General features: G+C 58.9%; 1 protein-coding gene across 1 annotated transcript; it reads left to right on the plus strand.

Moving 5' to 3' along the window:
- The first annotated feature begins 4,710 nt into the window (after positions 1 to 4,710).
- SERPINA3 (serpin family A member 3) lies at positions 4,711 to 12,852 on the plus strand. The gene is made up of 5 exons (XM_043556945.1): positions 4,711 to 4,804; positions 5,921 to 6,574; positions 8,483 to 8,756; positions 10,977 to 11,127; positions 12,437 to 12,852. The coding sequence occupies exons 1-5, from the start codon at positions 4,726 to 4,728 to the stop codon at positions 12,638 to 12,640; spliced, it is 1,362 nt and encodes a 453-aa protein (XP_043412880.1). The 5' UTR covers positions 4,711 to 4,725; the 3' UTR covers positions 12,641 to 12,852.
- Positions 12,853 to 15,517: the final 2,665 nt, after the last annotated feature.

The following is a 15,517-nucleotide window of genomic DNA, read 5'->3' on the forward strand; positions in this document are numbered from 1 at the left end:
GGAGCTAGAGGCCCCCTGTACTGGGACGGGAAGACTGTGGGGAGGCGGGGACGGGGGGGGGGTCTATTTAGGGTGTGATCCGTGTGAGACGTCACTAAGGAGAGACGCCAAGCAGGCACTGGTGTCCGCATTCTGCTCACCGGAAATCTCTGGAAACTTGGAAAGAGCCACGGCACCCCAGGTGAGACGTGCGAGGTGAGGGACGCGACTGAAACAGGCCGGCGGACAACCCCCTGCCAGGGGAATGGAAAGTCCCTGTGGCCCGGGAGAGGGTCTGAGGCCAGACAAGGCCGCCCGAAGGGGGCATGGGAGCAAGCGGGGGGCGCGCGAGGGCCTCCCCTCAGCCACGGAGCTCTGCAGCCTGCGGCCACCTTCACAGTCCTTGACGCTGAAATCAGAAACCTATCACCGCCGGGCCGCCAGCCGTGTCTTCCAGATCGAATGCCCGGACCTGTCCACGGGCTGGCACAGAGCACGGCCAAAGCCTGGAGGCTGGGGTCGGTGTACCGCCAGGGCCAGCCAGGACGGGCGCTCGGTGTCTCGGAGAGGGCAGGAGTGTGGGCTCCCTGCGACCTGGAACCTACTCCATCGCTCTGTGCCTCAGTCTCCTCAGATGGAAAATAGAGTACTCCAACCTTCCCAGGAGGCGTGTGTGGGCGCCTGGGCCTCTGTGGGCCACGGAGGAATGGGTACATTTACCTGAAAACAGGCAGCGAGAAGGAACTCCCACTAACTGGGGCACCAGCCCTGTGCCACAGGCTGGAGTCTGAAGCTGAAATTGCTCCCTTATATAATATTCGGATTTCCCTGTTTGCTCTCTCTTCCCTGGATCCTAAGAGCTCAGTGGGTCGAGGATGTGGACTGGGGTTCATCTTGGCTGCATAGCAAATCACCCTAAAAGTTCACGGCGGGGAACAACCATGTACTACCTCCCAGTTTCTAAGGGTCAGAAATCTGGGAGAGGCCGAGCTGGAAGGTTCCGGCTCACGGTCCCTCCTGAGCTCGTGGTCCGGCCCCCGGCCAGGGGCTGCCGTTCCTGAAGGCCGGACAGGGGCTGGAGCTGGACGTCCAGATTCATTCTCTGCTCTTCGGAGTGGATCTGTTTGCAGGGCTGCATAGACACGGCTTCCCATGGTGGCGGGGGGTGGGGGTGGGGGATGTGAGAGACACAGACAGACTGACAGAGCATGCAAGACAGAAGCCGCTGTCTTTTTATGACCCATTGTCAGAAACGACACCCTCCCCCCTCTGCCGCATTCTCCGTGTTACAAATAAGTAAGTCACTCCCCCAGTCCGACACAAGGGCCGGGTAATTAAACTCTGGCTCTTGAAGGGAGTGTTATCAGAGGATTTGAGGACACATCTTTAGGGTGACCAGAGTATTGTGACCCCAGAATCGGGCAGAGGAACTGCCCTCATGGAGGCGTCTTAATAAAAAGCGGCAGGACTGACCGACAGGAAACAGTGAACAGGTGCGTGAGAAGGGCCTTCCTGCCCCACTCGCCACGGAGGGGGTGGGGGGGAGGGAGAGGGTGCGGCTCGGAAAGGTTGGTGTGCATCACGGGTGTGGGTGGTAAGTCGGGGCCCGGGCTGCTCTGACGTCAGAGTCCTTGTTCACCAGGAATTCCCAGCCGCCACCCGTCACGGGGAGGGCCTGGCAGGAATGCGAGCCGATGATGGCAAGCGGCTCCCTCGTCAAAGGGACAGGAGGAGCATTAGATGACCAAGCAGCTCGCAGAGCAGAGGCGGGCATTCTCCCTACTCGGCCAAATACCCCCGCGGGCGCCTGGGGACTCGCGGGGGCACAGCCAGGGCGGTGGTGCTGAAGGGACTTTGCAAAGGGGCCTGAGATCTGCAGCCAGCATCTCCCCAGCCGCACAGAACCGGGTCAGCGCCAGCGCAGACAGCGAGCAGCAGCGGGACATCTGTGTGCACTTTTCCAGCCGACAGCAGGGGCCCCTCCGCCTGGAAGGGAGAAGGCAGGACCCGCTCTGCGGCTTGGACCGGAGCCAGTATTCCATTTGTTCCTCCTGTGAATTCTTTCCGGAGCTACGATCAACTTAAGGAGGTTCAGAGAGGTGAAGTAACTAGCCCAGAGTCACCCAACCAGTACGTGGTGACAGAGCCGTGACGCCAGAGGGGCCTGGCCGAGCGGGGACCTTCCCGGGAGCGCCGCCTCTCCAGCCTCCAGGAAGAAACTCTCTGCTGGCAGGAACTGGCATCGGTCCCTCCCTGCTCTGCGGAGGTGGGACACCCTCGGATTCCCGCCATCCGCCCCGGCGCCCGTCGAGCCCCAGAAGTATACTCTTTTCCATCTGCGATCCCGGCCCAAGTGGGGACACAACTCTTTTTCCTACGGTTTTCTTTAACCGCCTGCACCAAGGCAGGAATCAGAAGCAATGCTGTGAAGGCTGTAACTATAGAAGGCAGTAAACAGCATCAGAATGGCCGAGCCTGCAAGACCCAAGTCGATCCCGTCCCGACGGCTTGTGGCGGGGACGGGAAGGGTGACTGTCCCACAGAGGGAGCACCCGCCAGCCCCAGCGTTGGGGCTGAGCACTCGACATACAACTTCCACATCTTCCCCTTGGAGGCAGGTGCCACAGGCACAGCCGTGCAGGCCCCAAGCCTAGCACCACTTCTGGCCTCTGCCTGTCTCTGCTCTGTACCTGCAGGTTTCCTGAACCTGGGAAGTAGGCTCCTGGAGACCTTGGCCCTGACCCCCTAGGGTCAGCTCCCCTAGGGCCGCTCACCTGGGTCCATTTCAAGTCCGAAAAACAGGCCCATCCGCGGCCACAGGTGGGAGGTGGTGACAGACAGGGACAGAGCTCCCATCCAGCTGGGACCCCGCCCCACATAAAGGAGGCCGCCTTCCCGACACGGATCCAGAGACGGGCGATGCCTTCTAAAAATAGTGGCCCCAGCACCCGTGTGAGAATTAGTCTCCCGTGATTGGCATCTTCCCTCCTATGTTCAAGGATGAAAATGCTCCCCTTTTCTCTCTCTCTCTCTCTTTTGGAGCATGGGAAGGCACAGAGAGGCTGGATCTGGCATTGGGGTGGTTTTGCCCAACCTCTGTAGCTGCACCACTTAACAGCTAGGGGTCCTTGGGCAAGTCACAAGATTAGATGCTAGAATTCTTCCTCTCCCCCAAATCCGCCTCTCTGGACCAGGGTTTAGTGACAACACTCAACATGATAAAGGGACAGGGGCGCCTGGGTGGTTTGGTCAGTCAGGCATCTGACTTTGGCTCAGGTCGTGATCTCGCGGTTCGTGAGTTCGAGCCCCGCGTCCGGCTCTGGGCTGACGGCTCGGAGCCCGGAGCCGGCTTCGGATTCTGGGTCTCCCTCTCTCTCTCTGCCCCTCCCCTGCTCGTGCTCTGTCTCCCTCTGTCTCAAAAATAAATAAACCTCAAAAAAATTAAAAAATAAAATAAAATATGTATTCAGTTCTGCAAGTGTTTGGAACCTAAAAGGGCACTAGGTCACCATCTCAGGGACGATGGGGCCGGAACTCTTAGCGACCTCAGTGCTTCACGGCCAGCAGGACACAGCATGGTACAAACAATCTGGTCCTCATGGAGCTGACACTCGGTGTCATGACACTTACCCTTGGTGTCACCCTGTCAGGAAGATGCTGCTCTCAGCGTTTTAGAGACACGGAGGTTAAGCCTGAGGGATTCCCACTTGCCCGAGGCCAAGCAGCTGGCGAGGTTACATTCAGGACTCGGGTTCACGGCTCGCCAAAGCCGCACCCTTACCGGTAAGCCAGTGGTTTCCCAACCGTGCTCCGTGGAACCCTATAGTCTGTCAGAGGTTGTCATGGAGGGAGGGTTGGGACCATGAGGGATCAAGGGGAAGGTTTTCTCATGAGCCCAAGAAAGGCCGGGGTTTCGAGAGAGATCCGAGGAGACCACGAGGTGCCAACAGCTCTCAGTGGCAGAACCCCAGGACGAAGAGGAGCTTGCCAAAGACGGACGTGCTCCCCCACACTCGGGGTCCTCAGACCAACACCCCCGATCTGCCAGCGGGGGAGGGGTGCCTCAAAACGCAAATCAATCTACTGGCAAGAAAAGAGTGTTGCATTTCTTTAAGTTTATTTATTTATTTTGAGAGAGAGAGAGAGAGAGAGAGCACAAACAGGGGAGGGACAGAGAGAGAGGATCCCAAGTAGGCTCCGTGCTGTCGGTGCAGAGTCCGACGCGGGGCTTGAACCCCCGAACCATGACATCACGACCTGAGCCGAAATCAAGAGCCGGGTGCTTAACCGACGGAGCCACCCAGGCGCCCGGGGTGTTGCATTTAAAAATATACATCTGAGTTTGCGTATGAAGATTCACATCACATGCCTACACCTATCCAAGAAAAGTGACCTTATAAAAGAAATACAGCACAGTGTTAGCAGGGTGATGAAATCTGGGGGGGAGTATTTTCCCATGCCCTTCCGTGTATTTTCTGGGTTTTCACATGTTCCTCAACGAATATTTCGTAAAAGATAACAGTGAAAAGGGAAAGTTGTTTTTTGTGGTGTGTGTGTGGGGGGGGGGTTATTATTTTTTTTTAAAGGAACAAGTTAGGAACGATTCCTGTAACTGGATTATTCCAGTAGACCTAATAAACCCGGGTTACCAGAAATGATTCTTTGGCCATCCCACTCTAAAACGGAACAGTTGGGTGTCCCTGCCAACATTTCCCAAGAGAGGGGAGGAGTTCTCTGCAGGGATAAATGTGTCAGCACCCACGAAAACCCAGCACTCCGGGCGGGTGGCTTTGGGATCCGCCGACTACATCCAGCTCAGAGGCAGGTAATCCGTGACGCTGTGCGTGCTGGGAGCAAAGGAACCCACTTTTCTAGGGTGGCTCTAGGCGTTGGCCTGGAGCCTGGGAGGCGGGAGGGAGCCAGGAGGGAGCCAGGGACGGCTCTGGCGCTGGCCCCGCATGCCACGCCCTCTGAGGACAAGTCCTCTCTCTGGGTCTGGGTCTTCACCCCTGCAAAGGGTACCACGAGGGCTTCTGTGGCCCTTTCTGCCTCCAATACGCTTGGATTCTGACTCTAGCCAGCTGGGCACCCCCATACACGGGACCGACAGGGCCCCAACTCCGCCGAGGGGCCCGAGGGGCCTCCCCTTGTCTGGCACAGGGCACTGCCCTCACCGCGTGGCGCAGACAGAACTGTTGTACGGCGTCCCTCCGGGCAGAGGCCACGCGGTCTCGGTGGGGGCTGTTTCGTGGTTCCTCTCCCCTCCAGCGTCCCCGGCCAAACAGACAGGCAGGCTGTGTCTGTCCAGCAACCGAGAGGACGGGCTGCTCAGAAACAGAGCCAGCCTGCTAACTTGCCCAAACAAAGTTCTTTTTCTCCAGAAATAATTTGGGAAGGGGGGGGTGTAGGGGTTGGGCTGTTTAACGCTTCCAAAGAAACGGCTGCAGCAGCCGAAGGGTAAACAAAGTGTTGAGGCGATTCCACTGCCACCGCCCCTGATGCTTGTCTGAAGGTGTTTCCCGGACTCTCAATGGAAAGGGGTTCAACCCCCTCCCTCCTCAACCGCCCCTCCCTCTCCTCCCCTCCCCAGCCCCCCTCCCCATCTCAGAAGCTGCCCTTTTCTCCTCTGGACTCTGGGACTGAGTGGGCAGAGCCCGAAGGTACATAATCCTGTTTGCTGTGGTCACCGGCTTTGAACCCCGCCTCTCTCTGATCTTTCCTCCATTCCTTCTCCCGGTGGAATCGTTGCTCTGGCTTAGCTGGTAGTTTCGGAGTTGGGGGTGGCATGTGGGGGGAGGCGCACCTGCTATGAGCCGGGCCCCTCCCTAGCTTCACAAAGCTAACAGAGGCAGAGACTAGAACACAGGCCACACGGGGGGCAGGGGGAGGCGGTCGGGACACCACCGGGCCCCCCAAGACTTAAAAGAGCTTTGTTTTCCAGAGTTGAGGGCAGTTGGAATGTCACCCCTCTTGGCTTTGGGGCTCCTGGTGGCTGGGCTCTGCCCCACTGTCCGCTGCCTCCTGGGGGGCAGGCTTGGCCCCGAGATAGCCACCCAGGAGGTGCAACACACTGGGCCGCCCTTGGACAGCCTCCGATTGGCCTCCAGCAACACCGCCTTCACCTTCAGCCTCTACAAGCGGTTGGTTTCAAAGACCCCCAATAAGAACGTCATCTTCTCCCCGCTGAGCATCTCCACCGCCTTGGCTTTCCTATCCCTGGGGGCCCGCGGCACCACCCTCACGGAGATCCTCGAAGGCCTCAAGTTCAACCTCACGGAGACCCCCGACACGGAAATCCACCGGGGCTTCCGGCACCTTCTGCAGAGCCTCAGCCGGCCCAGCGACGAGCTACGGCTGAGCGTGGGCAACGCCATATTTGTCAGCGAGGGGCTGAAGCTGCTGGAGAAGTTCAGGGAAGATGCCAGGGCGCTCTACGCCTCCGAGGCCTTCTCCACCAACTTCCAGGACTCGGCTGCCGCCGAGAAGCTTATCAACGACTTCGTGAAGAATAGGACCCAGGGGAAAATTGCGGACTTGGTCAAGGACCTTGACCTGCACACAGCAATGGTCTTGGTGAACTACATCTTCCTTAAAGGTGAGTGCCTGGCTTGGGGTTTGGAAGGAAACGGATCAGATCTGATCTTTTAGTTCTGCTCTCGTGGGGCCGTCTCTGGCCGGGTGTAGCAAACCGTGTTATTAGGGAAACCCTCACACAGCAGGTGCCCTTGGTCCAGGGTGGGCGGAGGGGAGGAGGCGCGGCACCAAGGTCCCTCCCTGCCTGTAAGCATGGTCTTCTCTTAAGGTTTTCCAAATGACACTGGGACGGGCCCAGCAACCCTTGGACTGAGTCAGAGTCAAACTTGCCTGCTCACCAGAAGGCAGGGGCTGCCCTTTCAAGCCGCTCTTGGGTGGGTGGGAACTTGAGCTTCTTCCCTGAAGAGACGCCTTTGGACATGCTCTAGAAGCCCTCTGCCAGTGCCACGCCAGTGGGACCGTTCTGACCTGGACCGGGTCCTGCCCAGGGACTCAGCCTCTGGGAGTCCCAGCCCGTCTGGGGGCCATGAACCCAGGAAGACAGTGTGTAAGGAGCCTGGCCAACGCAGGGTTCTGCAATAGCGGGGGAGCTTATGCTCCCCTATAAGCTTTTCTTTTAAGTTTACGTATTTATTTTGGGAGACAGAGAGAGACAGAGCAGGGGAGGGGCAGAGAGAGAGGGAGAGAGAGAATCCCAAGCAGGCTCTGCACTGTCAGTGTGGAGCCCGAGGCGGGGCTTGACCTCACCAACCGTGAGATCAAGACCCGAGCTGAAAATGAGACCCGGCCGCTTAACCGACTGAGCCACCCAGGCACCCCCAATCCTCTATGATCTTGAGGGTGGTACCAGCAGGGTCACCATTCTGGGGAAGCGCCCTGGGGGAGGGCAATATCCCAGCCAGGACCCCTTCCCAGATTCTGGTTGGTCCAGTGCCCCATCCCATGGGTAGAAACCCAGCAAACACAGACCTCAGCCCATAAATTCGGGAGAGACGGAGTGCAAACAGAGTCAGCCTTGGGGAGCAGCAGTCCCAATGGGGACAAAAAACAGACGCGACCCAAAGCCTGATCATGGAGGCAGGGAGCCATCAGGTGTCTGAGAGACAAGAGCTGAGGGGAGACGCAGCAAGTCTGCAGGAGGGGCTCTGGCTGAGTCCCCGGCCCCGGCAGGTGAAGGCGCGGAACCAGATTTCTCTATAAAACGGAAGTGGGCGGGATGCGCCCTGTCTGTTCTTTGTGTCTCCTGTGTTTTCCCCTCCTACCACCCTGCCCTGCCCAAGGATTTTCTCCTCCAAATTCTCCTTCCCAGGGACACGCCAGCCGGTGGGCTTCCCCCCCACCCCCCACTCTGGTGCCTCTATCATTGAAACTCAGGCCCGGGGGGTGGGGGAGGGGAGGGGGGCTCGCTTTCCCAGCAAAGGAGCTCCCACCCACCCCGCTGAGTGCTCCAGTCCTCCTGGGGACAGAGACCTGTGCCCTCTCCTCGGCTGACCTCCGCCCTGCCCTCACGTCCCCACTTGGCCCCTCGTTTCAGCCCGTTTGACGAGGCTGTGCGTGCGTGCGGACCTCCGGGCGAGGTCAACGACCGGGTGGCCAACTGGCGGTTACGAGCATTGTCCCTTTCAGGGGGTCAGGGGTTTCCCCTTCCTCCCCCCGCGGCAGCGCTCCGGGGCCCCTCCCCCCTCTCTCCCTGACCCCTCCCCGTCTCTCTTGCACCTGCTCGTCCCGGCTTCCGGCAGGTGTCTCGCTCACCACAATGAACCGGATCTTCGTTCCACGGCCCCTTCCCCGTCCCGACCTGTGGGGCTCACCCCCGTCTCCGGCGGCCCGCCCGCTTGGCCCCTCCCCCCCAGGCAGGGCCACCCCTAAGAGGCCAGTGGGGTGCCTGGCGGTGCGCCCCCGGGGAACCCGGGCAGAGAAGGGGTAGAGGCCCGGCAGCCCCGTGTTCACGGAGTCCTCTGACCTTCAGCCAAATGGAAGACGCCCTTCGACCCCCACAATACGTTCGAGGCGAAGTTCCACGTGAGCAAGAGGAGGAGGGTGACGGTGCCCATGATGGACCTCGAGGACGTGGAGGTGCCTTACTTCCGGGACGAGCGGCTGGCCTGCACCGTCGTGGAGCTCCAGTACGCCAGCAACGACAGCGCGCTCTTTGTTCTCCCCGACCAGGGCAGGATGGAGGCCGTGGAGGCCGTGCTGCAACCAGAGACGCTGAGGGGGTGGAGACACTCACTGCGGCTGAGGTGACTGCCCCTCCCTCCTCCTCCGTGGCTCTCCCCCACTCCCCGTGTCCCCAGCGCGCGGGACCCCCCTGATGTCCCCGGCCGGGGCTGCAGCGCTGGGAGAACCGGTCCCAGCACACGTGGGGGCTTGGGGTTACCTTGCCCTTGGCCCATTTACTCCTCCATCGCATAGGTTAATTGAGCAGCTGCGATGGGCCAGGCACTAATTTTAAATAGGTAAATTGTTCAGTATGTTGGACCTGAAGAAATGAAGGTGTGGGGGTGGAGAATAGAGCAGGGTAAAATGATTAGGAACACTGAACCCCCCAGGAGGTGGTTAGTGATTTGAAATAGGATCACCAGCAGGTGACATCTGAGCATCGGCATGACCCGGCGTGAGGGACCGAGCCCTGTGGGTATGTTAGGGAAAAGCATTCCTGGCAGAGGGAACGGCCAGTGCGGAGCCTCCGTGCAAAGCCTGGTCTGCCTGAGGATTGGTGAGGCGAGACAGGCTGGAGCAGAGTGAGACTTCGGAGAAGTCAGGGGGCCCCACGGGATGGCTCTGGTCGAGCGGGGCCATGCAGACGCCGGGGAAACCACAACTCTCCCTCCTCTGAGTGCAACGCGGAGTCATGGCAAGGTCGGCGCCGAAGAGGGAGTGACCGGAGCACTGTTTTAAAAAGACCACCCAGGAAGCTGAGTGGAGAACTGGCCGTCGAGGACAAGCATGGAGGCAGGAGGACCTGTTAGGAGCCCAGTGCCACAATAAGCGTGAGAAGTGGTCAGGGGCCAGGTCAACCTGAGGGTCGAGACGGGCTGGGACACGGAATGCGGAAGACCAAAGTCAAGGGGACAAGCGAGGCAAGGAGCGTCCTGGGCCCGGTCCCCGCGGTGGGGACACGGGGCGGCAGCCGCGGCTCAGATCCCTGGAAGGCCCACGACACAGGGACCCCGCTCTCTCACCCACGTTGCATGTTGCAACGCTTCCTTCCTCCAACAGCAAATAGCCGCTGCACGGCAGGGGCTTGATGATCGGGTGTCGACGGGTAGAATATTCATCAGACGCCTTTAATTTACAAAGCGCTGAGGAAATACACGCCTCTGCACGTTCCCAGCCCATGATGGGTGCTGGGAATGGGTGGGTCAATGCATGGATGCCTGGATGGACGAATGAATGAATTTGGAGAGGAATGGCTATCCTCCCTGCTCATGGGACTCAAGGTTCAATGGGAGACGCAGCCTCCTCACGTCTGGCAACTGCAAAACCAGACGGTGACAAGAGCCTGGAGGGATATAAACAGACAGAGGGAAGTGTGAAGGTGGGGAGCTTTTGCTCCCAGAACTCCCCACCAGTTCCGCTCAGAAGCAGAAGAAGCCCCTGCCCTCGGGGAGCTCGCCAGACAGCCAAGATGGGGGCCTTCAGTTGCGCGTCTCAGGATCCCCTCGAATAGAATCCCTTCATGTCCAGCCCCAGCCCCGGCCGCTCATCCCCAACACCAAGGCCTCCCTCCACTCTGTGAAGCATCCTCTCTCCTTCCTGCCTTCCTATAAGTCCATCCACCTGCCTCCTGCTCCCGTCTCCACCCAGCGAGCTCCTTCCTCCCCTTCAGGACTCAGGCTTGACGCCACCTCCTACAGGAAGCCTTCCTGGTGCCCGTGGAGCATTCTGTGGAATCCCTGTCGGAGACCGTGTGTTTCCCGCTGTCCTGCAAGCTTGCGGGGGAGGACCAGGGCAGGCACGGGTGCCGCCACGGCCCCGGCCCTGGCCCCCTGCCTGGCACACGTAGGCACTCGCAGATGTGCATGGATAATTAATGAATTAAGAAGAGTCAGCACAAGGGGTCAAGAAACTGAGGAAAAGAGGGGCGCCCGGGTGGCCGAGTCGGTTAAGCGTCCGTCTCTGGATTTCGGCTCGCGTCATAATCTCACGGTTCGTGAGTTCAAGCCCCGCACTGGGCTCTGCACTGACAGTGCGGAGCCTGCTTGGGATTCTCTCTCTCTCTCTCTCTCTCTCTCTCTCTCTCTGTGCCCCTTCCCTACTCAGGTTCTCTGTCTCTCTCTCTCTCTCTCTCCTTCCCCCTCAAAATACATAAATAAACTTAAAAAAAGAAGAAACTGAAGAAATGAGTACTTATTTCCAACAAGGTGGCTGGAAAGGAAACCAGGGAAGACCACGCTGGGAGACGGGAGAAGGTGAGCATTGGGTCAGGCCCGTTCACCTTAAACTTTCTCTTTTCCCAGGTGGATAGACAACCTGTACCTGCCCAAGTTTTCCATCTCCAGCAGCTATAATCTGGAAGCCATACTCCCCCAGCTGGGTGTGACAAAAGTCTTCACCAACCAGGCCGACCTGTCGGGAATCACGGGGGAGAGGAACCTGGCAGTTTCCCAGGTGAGTCTTTAAACCGTAGGTGACTCATCCTCCATATCTGAGCTCGAATGGTAAAGGCCGGGCGGACGTTTGGGTCCTCTTGAATTTGCATCAATCACTGCATTTCTCATTATCCGGCTCCCCTCCCCGGGATTTGCACAAGCCCGGGAGAGCTGGGCTGCAACCGTGTTGAAAGCCGGTCCCCACCTCCCCTTGCCATATAATGGGACACGGAAGCCACGCGCGGGGGAGCGCTGGGATGGAATGAGAGGTGGACCCCATCCCGTGCTCCACCTTTTTAAAAAAAATGTTTTTTTAATATTTATATTATTTTTGAGACAGAGAGAGACAGAGTGCAAGCGGGGGCGGGGCAGAGAGAGAGAGAGGGAGACACAGCATCCGAAGCAGGCTCCGGGCTCCGAGCCGTCAGCACAGAGCCCGAGGCGGGGCTCGAACTCACGAACCGTGAGATCGTGACCTGAGCCGAAGTCGGATGCTCCGCCGACTGAGCCACCCCGGCGCCCCCCGTGCCCCACCTTTTACTGCCAACAGTGGCAAATGATTACAGTGCTGGAACCCTCAAGTTTTCATCTGCAAATGGGGGTGATGGGTCTTGGCCAGTGTGCAGTGCCCGGCAGAGGAGGGGAGAGGCACTAGATAATCACAGCCACGGGACAATGGTGATGGAAATGCCCCAAGGGTGTGAAAGGAGAATACAGGGACCCTTGCGCTACGCTTCTGGAAACAAGGTCCCCAGATGAAGCGGGGCGTCTGAGCCTTCCGCTCTCCTCCGCGCCCCACTTTCCAAAGGGTGCGGTGATGGAGAGACGTGTGCAGAGGGGCCCATGCGGTCCAGGGATGTGACACCCAAAGTCGCCAAGGGGCCCGAGGACGTTTCAGATGGAGCAGGAGAGGTGCTAAAACCAGTGGGGCCCTTCCTGTCTGCAGGGATGTCTGCGGCGGCTGCTTCAAGGCCGAGAAGCTGCCAGAAAGTTGCTTGCGAGAAACATGCCTCGTATGACCCTTGACCCTCCCTCTACATTATATGGAGTGGTTTGGGGGGGCAGCACAGTCCCTGGACTCAGACAGAGAGGCACTCAGATCAGGGTGCCCTCCCTCTGCGTCTCCATGACCCTGAGCCTCAGTTTGTGCATCTGTGCGTTGGGTCTGTGCAAGACCGCTGACAGGGTCGTGGGGAGGAACAAACAAACGGGTCCGGCTGAGCAGCACAATGACAGGCCAGGGTAGACGCCCCCTCGGGACTCTCGAGCAGGCTGTTCACCTCTTGCCCACCCCATCTGCGGTAGCTGACGGTCTTGCGTTCCCGCAGGTGGTCCACAAGACCGTGCTCGACGTGACCGAGGTGGGCACGGAAGCAGCGGCGGCCACGGGAAGCAAAATTATGTTGATGTCTGGAAAAATTGGCCCACTGACCACTGTGCGTTTCAACAGACCGTTTCTGCTGTCCGTACTCAGCAAAGACACCCAGGACATCCTCTTTTGGGGCAAGGTCGCCAACCCCAATCAAGCCTAGGGCCCCCCCTCTGAGGTGCCGGGCGCCCGGGTCTCCTCCAGACGCAGCCTGGCCTCTGCGCACCAAGGAGCCACATGCCAGGCCCTGCCTGGCTCATCCTTTAGACGATGACAGTGACTCTGCCTCGTGGCTTCCACCTGCACAGGGAGCCTGTGGACTTTTTGATCGGAGGCTCTGAGACCTCCAGACAGCAATAAACCACCTTTCTCGGACTGGACGCTCTCCTTGTGCCTTTCTACCCTGATCTGCCTGGCTCCACGGCCCTGCAGCTGCCTGTGCCCAGGGGCCAAGCCCCAGAACCTTCCACCGGGCTCAGTCTCACCCAGGCTCTGGGCCCCTCTGCTTTGCGGCACTCGTGGCCAAGCCCACCCGGACGTCAGGCCCGGGACGGGAGGAGAGCCTGCGGCCTGGTTCTCTTCTGTGGGCTCCCCTGTCCCGGGTTCCAGTCTCGCTTTTTTTTCCCTCCCCTGGGCCCAGATGTGTCTACGCATGGACCCCCACCCCCAACCCTGACCACATCTGGCATAGCCCCTGGAGCTCTGGCTCCCGGGCCTTCTCTCCTCCGGGATGCCTCCTTTCACCGCCCCCCCCCCCCCCCAGCACGTCCAATCCAGGGAGGATAGCTGCTTTGTAGGTTCCCGGCCGGAGTTCCTCGCCTGCCTCACCAGTCCTGAGTCCTCTCCAACAGATGAGACCCTCAGCAAGCAAATGAGGCATAAATGGACAACTGCAGTTAAAACCTATAGGTGATTCTGAGCCCCATTTTATAGATGAGGAAACTGAGGAACAGAGAGGCTCAGTAATTTCCCCCAAGCCCTCACAGCTAGGAATTATTGCCAGCGGGGTATTATCCCAACCTGCTAGATGTCAAGAGGACCGCTCCGAGCCACAAAGAGATTCTGCCCTTGAAGATTCTCGCAGTGATGGGGGGCCCGGGTGGCTCAGTCAGTTAAGCGTCCGACTCTTGGTTTCAGCTTGGGTCGCGATCTCACGGTTTGGTGAGTTCAAGCCCCGTGTCAGGCTCTGTGCTGGCAGCGTGGAGCCGGCTTGGGATTCCCTCTCTCTCTCTCTCTCTCTCTCTGCCCCTCCCTGGTCATGCATTCTCTGTCTCTCTCAAAATAAATAAAGAAACTTAAAAAAATAAAAATTTTAAAAAAAGATTCTCTCTCTCTCTCTCTCCCTCTGCCCCTCCCCAACTCATGGTCTCTCCCTCTCTCTCTCTTTCAATTTAAAATAAAAAAAATAAATAAAATAAACAAAGAAGAAAAGATTCTCACAGTGATGACCCTCACAGACTTGGAATCTGCTGGGCAAGACTGATAGTGAAGCAAGGCTCTGGAAGCTAAGAGCAAAGCACCGAACTCAGGGAAGTCAGAGAAGACTTCCTGGAGGAGGTGACCCCTGTGCTGTAATCGGAGGAAGAGTAGAAGGCGGTTGAGTGAACAGAGAGGAGGGTGTTCTGGGCAGGGGAAGGTGATGGAGGCACTTTCAGGAAACCGGAGGCTGTGGGACAGCTTGGACCAGCGAGCAGAGGGGCTTCTAAGGGGAGAGGGCTGTGGCAGGACTGCTGAGGGCCTGGCGGCTCAGCGAGGGTTCTGGAATGGTTTCCGAGAGCCGCAGGCAGCTTTAAAGGAGTTTAAACAGGGAGCTGATGGGAGCAGGTTTGCACACTAGAACGCAGACACTGGTTGCTGTGCAGAGAAGTGATTAGCGGCCTGGGACAGGGGTGTGGGCTGGGCATGGCAGGTGCTTCGAAGGGACAAAGGCACGGCTGGAGAGAGAGAACAGGGACGGTTCGCAGGCTGTGATGACAGCCGATGTCACGTTACGGGTGGATTCGCAGGAGACGGCCAAGGGATTCGCTTCAGAGGTTTGGGAGAGAAATCTGGGCTGGGGCGTAGCAAGTGGTCAGGATCTGTCCCCCTGGATGGACAAGGGAGCGTTGAGGGGGACGAGCCCCCCCCCCCAGAGTGAGTGCCACGGACTGTGAAGAGAAGGGCAGGGAGAGTGGCCTGAGTTGTCACCCCAGGACCAAGAGGAGAGCTGCGGAGGGGACAGGGGGGAGGGCTGAGGAGTGAAGCAGGGAATGAATGAACCCAGGGGATGAGATGGTGAGCAGGCCCCATATCCTAAGCCCTGACTGTTCTGCCCCCAGATTGCGCACTTGTGACTCAGTCCTCTAGATGGGACTTCGGCCTCTTCGACAGCACCCCACGCAGGTGGGGAAGCCAGGGGATCCCTCCTGAGCTCTCATGCGCCCCGTGGGAGAAATCACAGGCTGACAAGGGCTCTCTAGGCACCAAGCGGTGCCGCCCTGGGAGAGGAGTCAAACCATCCCTCTTCCTGCCTCCAAACTGGGATTTCTTTTTTGCTCCAAGGATGTTCTGGAGCTTTCCCACTGGACTCTTAGACTGTTCACAAAAACTCTCTCGTCTGTGGGTGATGGTCCAGGGCAGCGCTCTCCAGGGACTCCGAGACCGCAGCCAAGAGGGCTCGAGGTCGGCGTGACTGTTACCCGACACATGGGTGGGCGAGATGCCTCCCGGGCCCCTCAGGGTATGGCGCAGGAACCCAAAGTCCCCCCAAGGGCATTCGGTCCACGGAAGGGTGCCAAGTCTTGCTGTCGAAAGAGAGATACAAGCGAGGGGCATCTTATCTGGCCATCTCACTGACGTCACCCACGATGCTTTTGGAGTCTGTCCAAAGAGTGGTGGGTAACAGGGCCCTATCACAAACGGGCGACTCGCTGACTAGGTTACGCTTCAGCGCCATCGCTCTGCCCACACAGGGGAGGATGCGTGGTTGGGGGCGGGCTGGGGCGGGAGAGGAGCAACAGGATGGCCAGATGTTGTAGCCTGAGCTACGGACCTGGGGAAG

The sequence above is a fragment of the Prionailurus bengalensis genome, chromosome B3 (assembly GCF_016509475.1).
Source record: "Prionailurus bengalensis isolate Pbe53 chromosome B3, Fcat_Pben_1.1_paternal_pri, whole genome shotgun sequence".
In the NCBI taxonomy this organism is placed as follows: Eukaryota; Metazoa; Chordata; class Mammalia; order Carnivora; family Felidae; genus Prionailurus; species Prionailurus bengalensis.

Coding starts and splice junctions, on each gene's coding strand:
- SERPINA3 (XM_043556945.1), top strand. CDS start 4,726: ATGTGTCAGCACCCACGAAAACCCAGCACTCCGGGCGGGTGGCTTTGG. Junction 4,805..5,920: donor TACATCCAGCTCAGAGGCAG/GTAATCCGTGAC, acceptor TTTGTTTTCCAG/AGTTGAGGGCAGTTGGAATG. Junction 11,128..12,436: donor GGAACCTGGCAGTTTCCCAG/GTGAGTCTTTAA, acceptor GCGTTCCCGCAG/GTGGTCCACAAGACCGTGCT.